The following is a 15,227-nucleotide window of genomic DNA, read 5'->3' on the forward strand; positions in this document are numbered from 1 at the left end:
GATTTCTTTATGGCCGACACATCTATTTATACAGACGGGTTTGATTATAAATGCTGGTGACCTGGGGTTTCCCAAGGCTGCGGGCACGTTTATCCTTAAGCGAAGGTCTGGAAGAACTTCTGATTCTTGGGGTGGAGACTAGAGAGCAGGACAGGCATTGTACAGGCTCAGTTAAGAGCAGCTGATAAAATTTTGAGCTTGGCGTGGCGAGGTTCGAGGACAAGGCGCTACCCGCAATCGCGGAGCGTTATCACCACCACCCCATCACGTGCTTACTGCACTTGCATTCTCGCGTAACGTCAATTCGCCCACGATCCTAACAACCCAAGCCAATGCGCCTTACAGACACACCTCCGCCTCAACGCACGTGGCTGCCAGGGTGCTCGCTTGGCTGCCCTTCTTACTGCCTGCGAGGCTTCTCTCAGGGGCCCATGGCTTTGCGAGGAATGTGTTGGTGCGGAAGGCACTCCAAGTCTTTCCGCCTTCTAATAATACCCCTCCTAAATTCACCTTGCCAACCGACGCCGTCTTTAGGCAGCTTTCCTCCGCACTACTTTTCAGGCACGACGACCGACTTCCCTGAGGACCTGGACCGCTGTCGCGATGACGAAACAGGCGCGCGCCGGCGAGCTCAAGGCGCTCTCTTGTTCCAATGTCTGTGAGCCGGTGTGCGAGGCTGCTCTCTCGGCTGCCGGCTGCACCACTCCGCTATGGCGGCCTCTTTGCTCTCAGGAGCCGGCGCGGTGGGCCGAGCCTGCCAGCCCCAGCAGCGGGTTTCTTCTCCGACGGGGGCGGCAACGGCGCGGGCGCCAAAGCCCCGGACACTTCCTTGTTCGTGCCTCTGCCCGTGTCGCCTTCATCGCCTGGCCCGGAGGGGGACATTGGAGCCGAGCTCACGCGCCCGCTCAACAAGAGTAAGCGGCGGCGGCGGCTCCGCCGGGCGGGGGTGGCGGGCGGAAGGACAGGCGGGCGCGTTCGGTTAGGGGGCAATGGGAGTGCCCTTTCCTTGCCCGTTTCTTGGATTTTTCTGTCATCCAAACAGGGGTGGGCAGCGGGCAGCTTGTGAGTCGCACCTGTCCCACAAGGGCAATTTTACCTGTCCTTTAGTAGCCCTTCCAAGTATACATTGAGGTAGTGCGTGAGGGGAAAGCTTCAACTTGAATAGTAAGCCTGTGAGAGTTACGTTCCGAGGATAGTGCCTAAAGCCAAAATTGCATATACAGTAGTCCAAACAGATTGGGGTGCACTTGTGGTGTTGGTGGGGGATTGCCAAAGGTGCCCCCCCAACACCCGTCATTTAAAAAAAAATTTTTTTGCCAAGCATGTAAAGCTGAGTGTGCACAAGTTAAATGGCATATGTTGCGAGCGTACTGTGTAGAAAATAAGCAATATTGGAGACCCCATGTGCATTTTGTTGTATTATGGCCTCCGCTAGTTTCTGGGAAGTGAATGGGCCACAGATCTTTTGAGGGGATCGTTCAAGACACACGTTTATTCCACCCCTATGTCTGCAAACGGCCTCTTATAATCTGTGATGGACTTACTTTAGATCATGCAGAATTTATTGTACAACCGGACCATCCATGAGGTATCAGACAGGCCCTCCCCTCACTTGCCCATCACTGTCTGGAGAACAGAAATTGACCATCCCTGATCAGATGGCAATTGTAAAGTTACCATAAAGGTAACTATTGTTAAGATTGTTAGTCTCCATAGCAGGTTTATAGAAGGTGGATTTCACAATATGTTTTTGGGGGCTACTTTTTCTTTCGGTGTATAACCCTTTCTTGATTAAATACTTGAAGTGTATAAAGTATTTTTTAGCACAATTAATTTGACATTCCAGTTAGCATGACAGTATCTGTATTTTGTCTTCTAGGTGAAGTCCTGAAAGTATTAAATAAATTTTACAAGAGAAAAGAAGTACAAAGACTGGGGGCAGAAAATGGACTAGATGGTATGCAATATGTGGTTCTAGGAATAATATAATATTGTTGGGTGTTTCTACATGCTTTAGGAGAAGCTCATATCTAGACTTAATCTTTTTTTTACTCTTAAGTTGTTCTAATTCTACATCTAAAACTGACTGCTTAAGTCAGTGCTTAATAAAATAGTGTGTTGTTATTATGATTATTTATTGAATTTATATCCTCCCAAAAGAGCCCGGGCAGCAAACACATTCACTTTTTGTAAAGCACTCCAAAACAGTTAAAACATTCTAAATACAGTTACAATTAAAACATTTTAGAAACAGTTACAATTAAAAACTTTAGTTCATCCAGGAGTTCATGGAAGTAGAATAGGCAGATTTTAGCTGATCACCCCTTTCCCTTAGTTGGAGACATTCTAGAATAGTGTGGGAAGCATTGCAGGGTTACATGGGAATTGTCAGGTATCTTAACATGATTTGAAATGTCTTGAGTTTTTCAGTAACCACATGCATGGGTACAATCCTACTGAAAGCAAAGCACTCTTTAGTTTTGAAGCTAAAAATCTTGTTTTGTCATTAGATCTCTGGTACAATTTGTAGGAAGTGGAGTTTTCTGTGCAATACTGAACTTGCTTGTGTGTATTTCCCCCTCCCCTTTATAGCTCGTCTGTTTCATCAAGCATTTATAAGCTTTAGGAAATACATAATGGAATCAAGTTTCTTGGGTCCTGATGTGCACATTCTCCTAAATGATATATGCTGTGGTGCTGGTAAGTATATTGAGCATTTTCCCCCCCTCCCCTCCCCAATCATTCTTCTTAAAAAAGACATTTGCTTAAATGTTATGGGTGATAAACCTATGGGTAAATAAAATTTGCTTTACCCTTATAAATAAGGAACTTAATGGGTTAGATTATAATCTTTGCCTGTGTATCATAATGGCTAGGAACAGGTGGGTAGCTGTGTTGGTCTGCCATAGTCAAAACAAAATAAAAAACAAAAACAATCATTCCAGTAGCACCTTAGAGACCAACTAAGTTTGTTCTTGGTATGAGCTTTTGTGTGCATGCACACTTCTGCAGATACAGTTCAGTATCTGAAGAAGGAATTTTTTTATTTTTTATTTTGTTTTGATAATGGCTAGGAGTGAGAGATGGGAAGCTGTGAACCAGCATATGGCCTTAGGCAACCCTTTGTTGAATATGTGACAGAGGTGTTAAGTGCTGTTGTTTAAACATCAGATACTGGTTCGTTGCCAAGACAGAAGTGTAACTGCATTACTGTGTCGAACACAGATACAAACAAGTGAAAGATCCAAGAGTGGGTGTGCCCAGTTCCCAGGTAATGATGAATTGACAAAGCAAAATAAAGAGTTTGGATTAAATCTTCAAATAAATTCCAACTCAGCAACTTCATGCTGAAGCCTCATTTTGAACCCTTTTCCTTGAAGTATGTCATCTTAGTCTCTCCTTGCTGGCTTCTGACTGTTGACATTTTAACATCTGGTTTTATTCAGCTTGTTTCTGTTTCAGAGCTTATACCTCTACTTAAATGAATGGGCACAAGTGTGTACTTGTGTCTGCTGTGCTCATCAACAGCCTTAATAAGTTAATAATGAGAATGTTTTAAGATTATAGTAGGGAGAACAAAGAGTGAAAATTATACGTTGTATTTGCTTTTATTTCTGGTACAGTGGTGCCCCGCAAGACGAAAATAATTAATTCTACGAATTTTTTCGTATTGCGGTTTTTTCGTCTAGCGAAGCGGCAATGACAGCCGCGCTCCGCTAAACGGAAAAAAAAGACGAAAATTTTTCGTCTTGCGAAGCAGCCCCATAGACTTTTTCGTCTTGCGGGGCGGCTTCCACTAGATGAATGCCGTTCGTCTAGCGAGTTTTTCGTCTAGCGGGGCACCACTGTACTGAATTCATTAGAGTTGACCCTAATTGCAAAGGAACAGAGACTAGGAAACTGGGCACCCAGAGAGCACTGAGAAGGGAGGCAGAGAAGGCTGCTCCAGGCTGCTCCTTACTCCAGCTTCTCTCCTGGCTCTCTTTCATGTCCACATGGGACATGGAATCCTTCTGCATGGGGGGAGCAGGACTCCAACCCAAATCTCATGGAAACCTTTTGATGGGATTTCTTAATTTAAAACAAGGCATATGAACTTTTGATTCTTGAGGCCATGATTGAAGTTGTTTGCTCAGTGCAGTACTAGAGAAGAGCTGCTGCAAATGGCCTGTAATACAGAAAAGTATGTGAAAATTCTTGAAGTATATTAGAAATTATTTAGTCCCCAAAAGACAATTAAAAAAAATTACAGTGGATGCTTGGGTTGCGAAAGTGATCCATGTGGGAGGCACGTTCGCAACCTGCAGCATTCGCAACCCGCAGAGCCACTTCTGCGCACACGCGGGTCACGATTTGGCGATTCTGTACATGCGCAAAGTGCAATTTAGCACTTCTGCGCATGCGCTGAACCTGGAACTAACCTGTTCCATTACTTCCGGGTTTGGCGCGGTGTGCAACCCAAAATCACGCAACCCGAAGCGACCGTAACCCGAGGTATGACTGTATATTGTGAAATGATAACAAGTGTCTTAATTCTGAGTACTTGGGTTTTCTTGTAATTTAGAAGTTTATTCGCAGTTAATAGAGTTCTAAGAATTGTCCACTGACATTATTTATATCACCAGACTTAGCAATATTATAATTATTCTGAATACACCACTGGGTGATGGTTTACTTGTTGATTTTAATGCACCTTTCTCCTTCCTTCTAGGGCACGTTGATGATCTGTTTCCATTTTTCATGAGACATGCTAAGCAGATTTTTCCTATGCTGGAGTGTATGGATGATCTGCGTAAAATCAGTGATTTGAGATTGCCACCCAACTGGTTAGCTTTTTAAAATCACTTATATGTCTTATGATAACAGTGTCAGCGCTTGGACAAAGTGCATTTTATGTTCCTATCATGTCAGTTATTCTCACTGAAGTTGCCATCATCAGTGTCTTGTGTTACTTTGAGCTACTTTGAGTGTTTTTCTTTAACTGAAAAAATGTTATCAAAAATCACAGAAATTGAGGTGTGAGATTACATGGTTTGAAATCAAAATATCTAAAGGTGTATTTAGTTTTCAGCTTATGTATATACTACAAAGTGAGGTAGTGTTTAAACAAACAGACTGCCAGGCTCAACTATGCATTTCTCTATGTGTCGTTCTAGGTATCAGGACGCCAGAGCTATCCAAAGAAAAGTTGTATTTCATGCTGGTCCTACAAACAGTGGAAAAACCTATCATGCAATCCAGAGATATTTAGCAGCAAAATCAGGAATATACTGTGGCCCTTTGAAGCTTCTGGCACATGAGATCTTCCAGAAGAGTAACGATGCTGTCAGTATGTTAAATGTGTTTCCATGCTTCTGTGACTGTTACAGTCTGTGATGATTCATGATACAGTATTGTCAGTGTACACAATATTTTTCACAGTCACATAAGCAAAAAAACCCCAAGTACCCCAATAAGCGCATAATTATATTTTGACTGCGTGTGCACGATAGTGGATGGGGAGAGTATATAGGAAGAGGTAAAAGAAAGAATAAGTGCAAGAATAAATATTAGTAAAAGTAGTTATCTAGCGATAATTTTCGTTATGCTGCATTGACTACCCTTTTTTGCTTGAGGCATTAGTAACTTCTGGAGTTCTGTAGCTGTCGAAAGAGTAAACAGAATATCTGTAGCCGATACAGCAGAATCCAGATCTTGCGGCTGCTGAATGAGTACCTCTGTCATATTTGAGTATGTGCTTTCTGCAACAATCTCAGTTAAAGGAAGCCAAAACAGTTATGAGCTGTTCAAAGCCTGTATTGTAAGGCTCAGCACACCCTAAACCAAATGCACCGAAGGCAGCAACATTCAGTCACACTGCCGCACCAGTTAACACTACAGGTCCATGACCATTGCAACTTTCTCCACCCATATAGATTTATTTGCCATCATATTTATGTCTTTATCCATGATGGCTTGATAGGAAACTTTCTTTTTTTTGTATCATAGTTGTTTCTGAGACTGAAAGGGCTATAGCTCTTTGGTCAAGCACATGGCTTGCTTGCAGAATACCCCAGGTTTGAACCCTGGCATCTCAAGGGAGGGCTGGGAAAGGCTGCTATCTGCCACCCTCGTGACTTGCTGTCAATTGCTGTAGGCAGTTCTGAGCTTCTAGAACTTAAAACAAATTAAATGTGTCTGTTAAAGCCACAGGGACTATCTCTTGGAATATACTCTCTTAAGAAGTATGTCTATTCCAAGCCGCCTGTGGAGAGTTTGCCTTTCTCTGAAGCAAACCTGGGAATCCTAAGATGGTGGGGTGCTGGCTGGAGAGTGACAGTGTGGGAAGGGTGGTTAACTCTGGCTGCTAGAGGCCTCCTTCAAGGACTTCTGCTTAGTTCCTACTTCCTTGCTTTGGAGGGATGCTCTTCCCATCTACCCGTTCCTCTATTTGCATCCATTTTTTTAGTAGCTCTTGTTTGAAACAAAAATTGGGGTGCTCTGGATTTGTTTTCTAAGATTTTGATTTCTGCACAAGATGCTTTATTGGGCTGTATGTTGTCTGTTTTCATATTTCAGTGTAGTATCCTTTGGGAGCTTACATTGGATTTCTCTTCCTAGAAAAACCACCTGTATCCTCTCTCTCTTTAAACCTTATAGAATGTGCCATGTGACTTGGTAACCGGAGAAGAACGTGTTTGTGTTGATCCTGAAGGCAGGCAGGCTGCCCATGTTGCTTGCACTATTGAGATGTGCAGCGTCACTACACCTTGTATGTAAACGTCTTTCCTTTTTTGTGTTCTTCAAGGTTATTGAAGCATATCATGTTCTAGTTTTATAAATTTTGCCTCTGTAGTGTTCTGATATTTTTCAATTTAGAATTTCTTCTCTGTTATAGCAGATTAACAGGCCAGATAAATGACAATGTAGGAACCATTCTTAAAACTGTTTGTAAAAACTGTTTAAAGAAATTCATAATTGAAATTATTATTTTTCTTCTGTCTTTTACCTTTTAATGTTTGTTTTTCTGGTCCTTTTTACCACATACCACCATTTTTTGTATTTTTAAGATGAAGTAGCTGTGATTGATGAAATCCAGATGATTAAAGATCCTTCCAGAGGTTGGGCCTGGACACGAGCGCTCTTGGGTATGTTTTCTGCAGGTTTCATGTTAGTAAAACAAATTACCTTTAGCTTCTGATATGTGACTTCTCTTTCATATGGACAGTGTAGTGCAGGGCTCCAGAACAACCTTCCTTCCCCAAGCTGGTGCCCTCCAGTTCTGAACTGTTTCTCTGATCATTTGCCATGTTGGCTGGAGCGATTGGAAGTTGTACTCCAGTAATATCTCGAGAGCACTTTTGTGAGGAAGGCTGCTCAGGGATGTTAGTTGAACCTGTCCTATGTATGAGTATGGTGTACGGACACATTGAACTGTATCCAATTTTATTTAGATTTAAAATAAAAATAGCCAGTCTACTAAATTTGTAACATGTGCATTTTGAATAGCTTTATTTCCATCCTGCGTGGTGGGATAGTGATGGCCGGGATCCAAAGAACCACTTAAGGGACACGCTTAGCAGACCATCATACAAAGCCAAGTCCCCTCCGTTTCAAAGTCAGTTCACTATGTGACTTGAGGGGTTGAAAAACAGGGTGTGCAGAGCCAGTTGCAATTGTTTTGATCCTAGCACTTGCTTCCATCTTGGGTAGGTGTCGGACAATGAAATACTGTCCAAATTTGGCATGGTTTACTCAGAAGTAAATTCCTCTGTCTTTCCAGCAAAGTGTGTAACTTGAGATAGCTATTAGGGTGGGGTCAGTTATTCTCCTTGATATTACAGTTTTGAACAAGTGGCTCCACGGAACCTGCATAACATTTGAATGAGGTGGTTATTCAGATTCATGAACTGGGCAAGTCTTAACTGGGCTTTGCTAGCTACAAACGTCTGCAAGCAAAACATTTTATTATGATAGCCTAATAGTAGCAATGCAAACCATAATGTCTGTTTTCAGTATGTGTGATCCATGTAAACTGCTTTTACAGTCCTCCTTTCTTGTGTGCATTTTTTATTTAGGACTCTGTGCAGAAGAAATCCATGTTTGTGGTGAGGCTGCTGCTATTAACTTGGTGACAGAGCTCATGTATACTACAGGGGAGGAGGTTGAGGTAGGCATTGTCCATATCTGTATCTATAGATACAAGGAAAAACCTGTTCCTTGATCTTGGGGACCATCATACAAAATTTGGTTGTGATATTTTAAGAGGGGTCCAAATGCATAGTGAACAAGCAGCTTTCCAGAACATACTCCGATTTTTAAAGCTCCCTTTCTTAAAAATACTACAGCCTGTGCATTAAAATCAGTGCATCAGTTGTGAAGCTGTTAATATGTTTCTGGCATTAGCAAGATTATCCACCAGGCCTCTTCTCCCTTAACTGTCTCAGTGGGAGAAATGAGAAGCAGGGTTCATTCCATCAGCGTTGCCAAAAACCCCACCTCCACCAGACACCTCCTGCCGATGAACTGCTTCTATGCCAGCTGGTCACTATATATTATACTTCCACTTCAACCAACCCCTTGTGTGTGCTAGTGTAGTTTACCTGATTGCTACCCATGTCTCTTATTGACTGCAATTCTGTGATGGTTGCAAGGGTAAATGATGCTTTTTCTCTCCAGGTGAGAAACTACAAGAGACTCACCCCTCTAAAAGTCCTGGATCAGGCCCTTGAATCTCTAGATAACCTTCGCCCTGGAGACTGTATTGTCTGTTTCAGTAAGAATGATATTTATTCAGTGAGCCGGCAAATTGAAACCCGGGGCCTAGAATGTGCTGTCATATACGGAAGTCTGCCACCTGGTAATTACTCTTTGATATATGTTGGGGGAGTTGGGAGGGGTGAATGCTACGTGAATAATTAGGAAATTTCTGTTCAATATTTGAAGTACTTGCAACATCATACGTAAGAATTCTGAGAAACCCCAAGAAACAGTGCAGTTTTTGAATCAGTAGTTAAAATCAGTGCAGGTTCAGTCTTCTATCTTGATTCAAAATGCCATCTGTTTGTATCCAAACAAAGGAAAAAACTGTTCCTTGATCTTGGGGACCATCATACAAAATTTGGTTATGATATTTTAAGAGGGGTCCAAATGCATAGTGAACAAGCAGCTTTCCAGAATTTATAGTATGCTGTGTTTTTAAATGTGCATTTCTTTCTTTGGCACCTTGTCTTGGAAAATGTTAACTTGTTCATTTAGTACTTGTCTGGGTCACATATTCTTAGCAGGGATGGCCTTGATTACCATAAACTATACAGGGGATAGATCTGCCCATACAGCTTTAATAATATGCAGCTCAATCTAGTTTTTAGTTCTGTACTGACTGCATTTCCATGTACAGTTTGCACTTCCTGAAGTGTCCCTTCTTCTCCATGGCCACTTACTATTTCTTTAAGAATTTCTAAAGAGCCCTTCATCCCAACAGATTCCAAGCAGTGTACAGACACTTCATGTTGGGTGTGGGCAGCATGAACGAAAACTTCCAAGTTGCCTGACACACAGGAAGAGGGTAAAGCAGTGGTGGTACTGTCCTAGGAGCTGGTTCAGTCATGTCAGAGTCATCTTGGAAGTCAGCAGAGTTGCCAGGGTGGGATGGAACGTGCATGGCCCCAGAAGCTTGGGCAATACTGGCAACTTAAGGTTCTGCTGTCGCCAGCAGTGTTCCCCAACCTTGGGCCTCCAGCTGTTTTTGGACTTCAGCTCCCATCATCCCTAGCTAGCAAGGCCAGTGGTCAGGGATGATGGGAGTTGTAGGCCAAAAACAGCTAGAGGCCCAAGGTTGGGGCCCAGATGCATATATGGCCACATATACGCTACCCCACATGGAGATACCAGCTCATGCAGATAGTGCTTTTCATGTGAGCCCGTGTCTGCTTCCAAGTTAATCTCAGTGGACCACTGACATATCTGAACTGCCGCTAAGTAGTTCAGAATATTAACTTTTTTCACTGTCGCCTGCAAAACACCATTGTGGAAGGGTAATTTTAAAGTATTTACATTATTTGCTTTATTTCAAACCAAACTTCAAACCATAAATGTAAATTGCAACATAGTCTACATTGTGATTGTTTCAGGGACAAAACTTACGCAGGCAAGGAAATTCAACGATCCCGATGATCCGTGTAAAATCATGGTTGCTACAGATGCAATTGGAATGGGACTCAATCTGTAAGTATCCTGGGTGAATTGCTGATTCTATCAGAATGAGTTAAATGTGTTGGTGGTAGTTCTTGGCTTTTTCCAGAACCATATCTAAGTGTTACATATCCCCTGTGGCCCTTGTGTATAGGCAAGTACTGGTTTCTTAATTTAACCTGACTGGAGCAGGATTTCTAATCATTTTTGTCCCATTACTCAATAGAGTGCTGTTTCCAGTGCAGACACATTAGAAGAAGATGATGATCTAGATAACTAAGCTGTTCATAAGAGCCTGTCTGTGTGGCATTGAGCCTCATCATATCTATTGTACCCTTCCAGCAGTGTGGAAGATTGAACGCCATCAAAAGTTGGATAGGGTTGGTGCATTCATTGGGAGTTGCATTGCACTGGGCCTAGTGAGCATAGATGTATAGGGGTAGAATGTTTGTTCCAGAATGGACATTGGACATCTACCAGACACCCACTACTACTACTACTACTACCACTACTACTACGAGACTGTGGAGATATCTGTGTTCGGAGTCGATCTGGCTTTTCCTGACAAACCTTTGGGTTTGTGGTAAAATTCTGCATTGTATCGACAAGGTTCATGTTTTGAGAATTACAATGATAGCTCTTTGTTCCGACTTCAGTGTTAATCCACTATCTATGCTTTTGTTCTAGGAGCATAAAAAGAATAATTTTTAACTCCCTCATTAAGCCAACTATCAATGAGAAGGGTGAGAAGGAAATGGATACAATTACAACATCTCAAGCTCTACAAATCTCAGGCAGAGCGGGAAGATTTAGCACTGTATTTGGAGAAGGGGAAGTCACCACCATGCATCGAGATGACCTTCCTTTGTTAAAGGAAATCTTGAATAAATCAGTGGATCCTATAGTGGTAGGATATTGTTATCAACAACATCCTCATATTATTGGTGCATTTTTCAGCTGTCTGACAGTGGAGCAGCATTGGAGCATCTTAAAACGAGTTGATCAGTCATAGGAAGCTTCTACTGGGTTGAAATGTTTTGTTTTTCTAGCTCAGTATCATATTAATCTGACTTGCAGCTATTCTCCAGAACCTCTGAGAGGGATCTTCCCATCATGTGCTGCATACAGCTTTTAACTGGGGAATGAATCAGGGGCCTTTTACCACTGAGCCATCTCCCCCCACACCCTGCCAACTTATTTGTGCAAGTAACAATTCAAGCAATTGGCATGACCTGGAATATAAGTACTTGTATGAACATTTGCAACATTTACTAGCAGAACACTTTGGAAATGAGGAAATCCCTGCTCATGGGACTTACTGCTGCTTAATCAGATGAAGATGATAATGTATGAGCTGGTTCTCTGGAACTTTTTTGCCAAGTAGATCAATTACATTAATATTAGTGCAGTAAATGTTGCATAGGGCATAAGCTGACTGGGCCACCTTGTTGTTTAGATGCTTGTTCTGATAGTCAGATAAAATAAATTTAAGAAGGTTTAATTCTTGTAATAATGAGACCCTTTTCTCCCCACCTCTTTTTTTCACCCAGACTGCTGGCTTGCATCCTACTGCTGAACAGATTGAGATGTTTGCATATCATCTTCCAGATGCCACTCTATCAAATCTACTTGTAAGAATCAGGAAACCTGTTAAGTTTTAACATTTCTGTGTACAGCAGTTTAAGCGCTGCATTATCCTAACTAGAGAATGCTAGTTAGGATTTCGAGGAGCTGTTTACCAACATCTAATCTGCACAGCCAGGGCTATCTTTGCAGTGTTTGCTTCTGCAGTTGATAGGTTTCCCTTTTCCTTTTCAAGTCTTAAGAAGGACTCGCCTCATTGGCTGCTACAGGAAATTGCTGGTTTCCTTGTGTGAATATTGATAGATTTCCATGGGGATAGTCAGGGCTTTGTCTAACTAAGAGCATGTTTATCTTTATTTAAAACAGGATATTTTTGTGAGCCTCTCTCAAGTTGACGGCCTCTACTTTGTGTGCAATGTTGATGACTTCAAATTTCTAGCTGACATGATTCAGCACATTCCACTGAACTTGAGAGCCAGATACGTGTTTTGCACAGCACCCATCAACAAGAAGCAGCCTTATGTCTGCACTTCGCTGTTGAAGGTAAGTGACTTGCCTCTCCTGTGTGTATGCATCAGCGTGCATTTTTGTGGGAGTAGTCCGTGTTGTACTAAGTTGGTGTCAGTCTCTCCATCCATTTGTAGGCATGATAAAAATTAGGTGACCCAAATGACAAGTTGAGATGGTCTGGTCTCCCAGCAGTGGTGCCACTGTTGCATCCTGGGACAGTGAGGGGTTGGAGCAAGATGCTGGTAAATTTGTGTTGGCTTGGGCTCAGTGGTGGGTGCACCCGATTGCTTCTGCTGGTGCACCTGAACTGCCCCAGCCTTTAACTCCTGTTCCATAAAGAATGAGGAGTTACTGGACATTTCACAGGCCGACAAAACTGTATCTTATGATTACAGAAGCATTACAACCTTCAGCATCTCCCTTTTCCAGTGCCTGCTCTGAGACACTAGTGGGGAAATTCGGGGGGGGGGGGGTGCATCCAAAGCATTGTAGAAAGTTTATATCATAAACTACTGTCATGGCTGGGTTTGGCAGGAAAAAAGTAGGCTGCTGCAAATGGCATGGGTGGTATTGTTCTTGGGGAAATATTCATTGCTTAATGCTTCTTTTTCATTTTCTAGTTTGCACGACAGTTTAGCAGAAATGAACCTCTGACATTTGACTGGCTGTGCAGGCATATTAATTGGCCTCTAGTCCCACCCCAGAATATAAAGGACCTTGTACACCTTGAAGCTGTTCATGATGTCCTCGATCTGTATCTGTGGCTGAGGTACTGGAGGCTTGGTTCCTTCTTCCTCCTCTTCCTTAATTTGGGCAGCTTTGGGGCATAAGGAGTCCTCCGCTTTGGGTAAAAGCATGTTTCAGTCCTCATGTGAGATGACACCAACACAGAATGTTGGTGGGGAACTATTGGTCTTAAAGCTCCTCCTTTTCAAAATTTCTCTGCACGCGGAAAACACCCAACAGGGAGATGGTGTCTAATGCAGCCTCTTCCAAGATAGATTTGCTTTCCATGTTCAGGGAGATTTTGAAACAGAGGCACTTTGAAACAAGCTATTTCCTGCATGGATTTGGGGAAGGAGCAGTCCTGGGAGAGAACTGTACCATATCAGAAACTGCATATTTGAAGTGTAATTAAGTTGGGACCAGAGAGGAGTCGTTTACTGTCAGCTCTGCTAAGACAGAGGCTGAACAACCAGTTCTTTCGACCTATTCACTTAATGCAGAAGAGAAACAAGAACTTTTTTTGGAGGTGGAGAACAGGTGAGGGACAGGTGAGGGGTGGGGGTGGGGTGTAGAGCACTGGACATAGATTAGGGATACTTGGATTTAAATCCATGCTCAGCCTAAGCTGTTGCATATGACTGATGCAAGTATAAAATGGGTAACCCACTGTGTGCTGCTGCCACAAACATCTTGGAGAACTGTGGAATAAAACACAGCTATTTTATAATGGTTTCAAACCAGGGTGGCTAACGGGTTGCTCTCCAGATGCTTCTGAACTGCAACTCCCATCGTCCTTGGGGCAAACTGGCTAAGGCTGATGGGATTTGTAGTTCAGCAACACTTGGAGAGCCACATGTTCCCTCCCTTCATTTAAAATATTGTATCTTGTCTACTAGGCTATGCATAAACTGTGTATGATATTAGCTTCTTATTGTAAGCCTTTTGGCTTAATGGTACAGTGGTACCTCAGGTTACAGACGCTTCAGGTTACAGACTCCCCTAACCCAGAAATAGTACCTCGGGTTAAGAACTTTGCTTCAGGATGAGAACAGAAATTGGGCAGTGGCGGCGCGGCGGCAGCGGGAGGCCCCATTAGCTAAAGTGGTGCTTCAGGTTAAGAACAGTCTCAGGTTAAGAACGGACCTCCAGAACGAATTAAGTACGTAACCAGAGGTATCACTGTATTGCATATTACACTTACCGGTACACACACACACACACGAATTACATGTGTTCTTGAGGTATTACAACTTGATCAGCGGTTTGCTCTAAATTGCTACATAGTTTCATTTGTATCTTAATCCCAGTAACTTGAAGTGCATAACAGATAATATGCTGATCAGTTAATGCCCAGGACTACAGATGTCCAAAGACGTTTGGGTTGAATCTAGTCAAGTTATTGCATGAGTGGAACAACTTCTACTTGCATAACAGAACTTTATTTTATTTGCTTCACCCCACTTTGCCAGCACCCCAAAATGGGGTAGGGGGAAGCTCTAGAGCAGATCCAAAGAGCATGCAGGTGATGAGAGAAAAAGGAGAGGAAGTTCTGTTGCATGTGCAGAAGTTCTGCTCACACAAGTAGCTGGATTCAGCATTTTATTGAAGAGGTCCCAAAGTGCCTGTTGAAGGGGCTGGGGGCTGTTAACCTTTCAAGAATTATTGGTCTGAACTTCTCATACATGCATGTTTCCTTGTAGCTACCGGTTTATGGACATGTTCCCGGATGCTGCTCTCGTCAGGGACATACAGAAGGAGCTGGATGACATTATACAAGTCGGGGTGCTTAACATTACGAGACTGATCCGAGCATCGCAGGCCACTTCTGGGTCTGTCACTTTACCAGACGACTTTCCTCTCCAGAGGGCTAGCATTGGCGATGGGATGTTGAATGCGGAAGACCTCCCAGAGGCTAACGGAGAGCTTTTCCCAAGCGATGTGAAGACCCAAGGGCACCGACGAGCAAGGGGATCCAAAGCGATGAACTATAGGCCTGCTGAAGCACAGGGCCGAGCTCAGGGTGCTCTGGCTGCCAGACTAATACAGCAGGGACTCCTCACCCAAGATATGCTGAAACAGTTGGAGCATGAGTGGCTAGCTCGTCGCAATGGCGGTGCCACAGATGAAAACACAGGCCCAAACAAAGGGAAGAAGAGGAAATAGGATGCTGTGTCTTTGCAAAATAAAAATTATATTTAATAAGCTTTGGTCTTTTGATGGTATAGTTTAGGAAG

At 42.9% G+C, this 15,227-nt stretch overlaps 1 protein-coding gene across 1 annotated transcript; it reads left to right on the forward strand.

The window, feature by feature from the left end:
• Positions 1-701: 701 nt before the first annotated feature.
• SUPV3L1 (Suv3 like RNA helicase) lies at positions 702-15,196 on the forward strand. Its single transcript, XM_033148999.1, has 15 exons — positions 702-914; positions 1,880-1,957; positions 2,593-2,700; positions 4,712-4,826; positions 5,157-5,325; positions 6,640-6,751; positions 7,050-7,127; positions 8,058-8,149; positions 8,659-8,839; positions 10,113-10,206; positions 10,861-11,080; positions 11,724-11,804; positions 12,124-12,300; positions 12,888-13,036; positions 14,694-15,196. The coding sequence occupies exons 3-15, from the start codon at positions 2,637-2,639 to the stop codon at positions 15,154-15,156; spliced, it is 1,995 nt and encodes a 664-aa protein (XP_033004890.1). The 5' UTR covers positions 702-914; positions 1,880-1,957; positions 2,593-2,636; the 3' UTR covers positions 15,157-15,196.
• The last annotated feature ends 31 nt before the right edge of the window (positions 15,197-15,227 follow it).

Source organism: Lacerta agilis, chromosome 5 (genome assembly GCF_009819535.1).
Source record: "Lacerta agilis isolate rLacAgi1 chromosome 5, rLacAgi1.pri, whole genome shotgun sequence".
NCBI classification, from domain to species: domain Eukaryota; kingdom Metazoa; phylum Chordata; class Lepidosauria; order Squamata; family Lacertidae; genus Lacerta; species Lacerta agilis.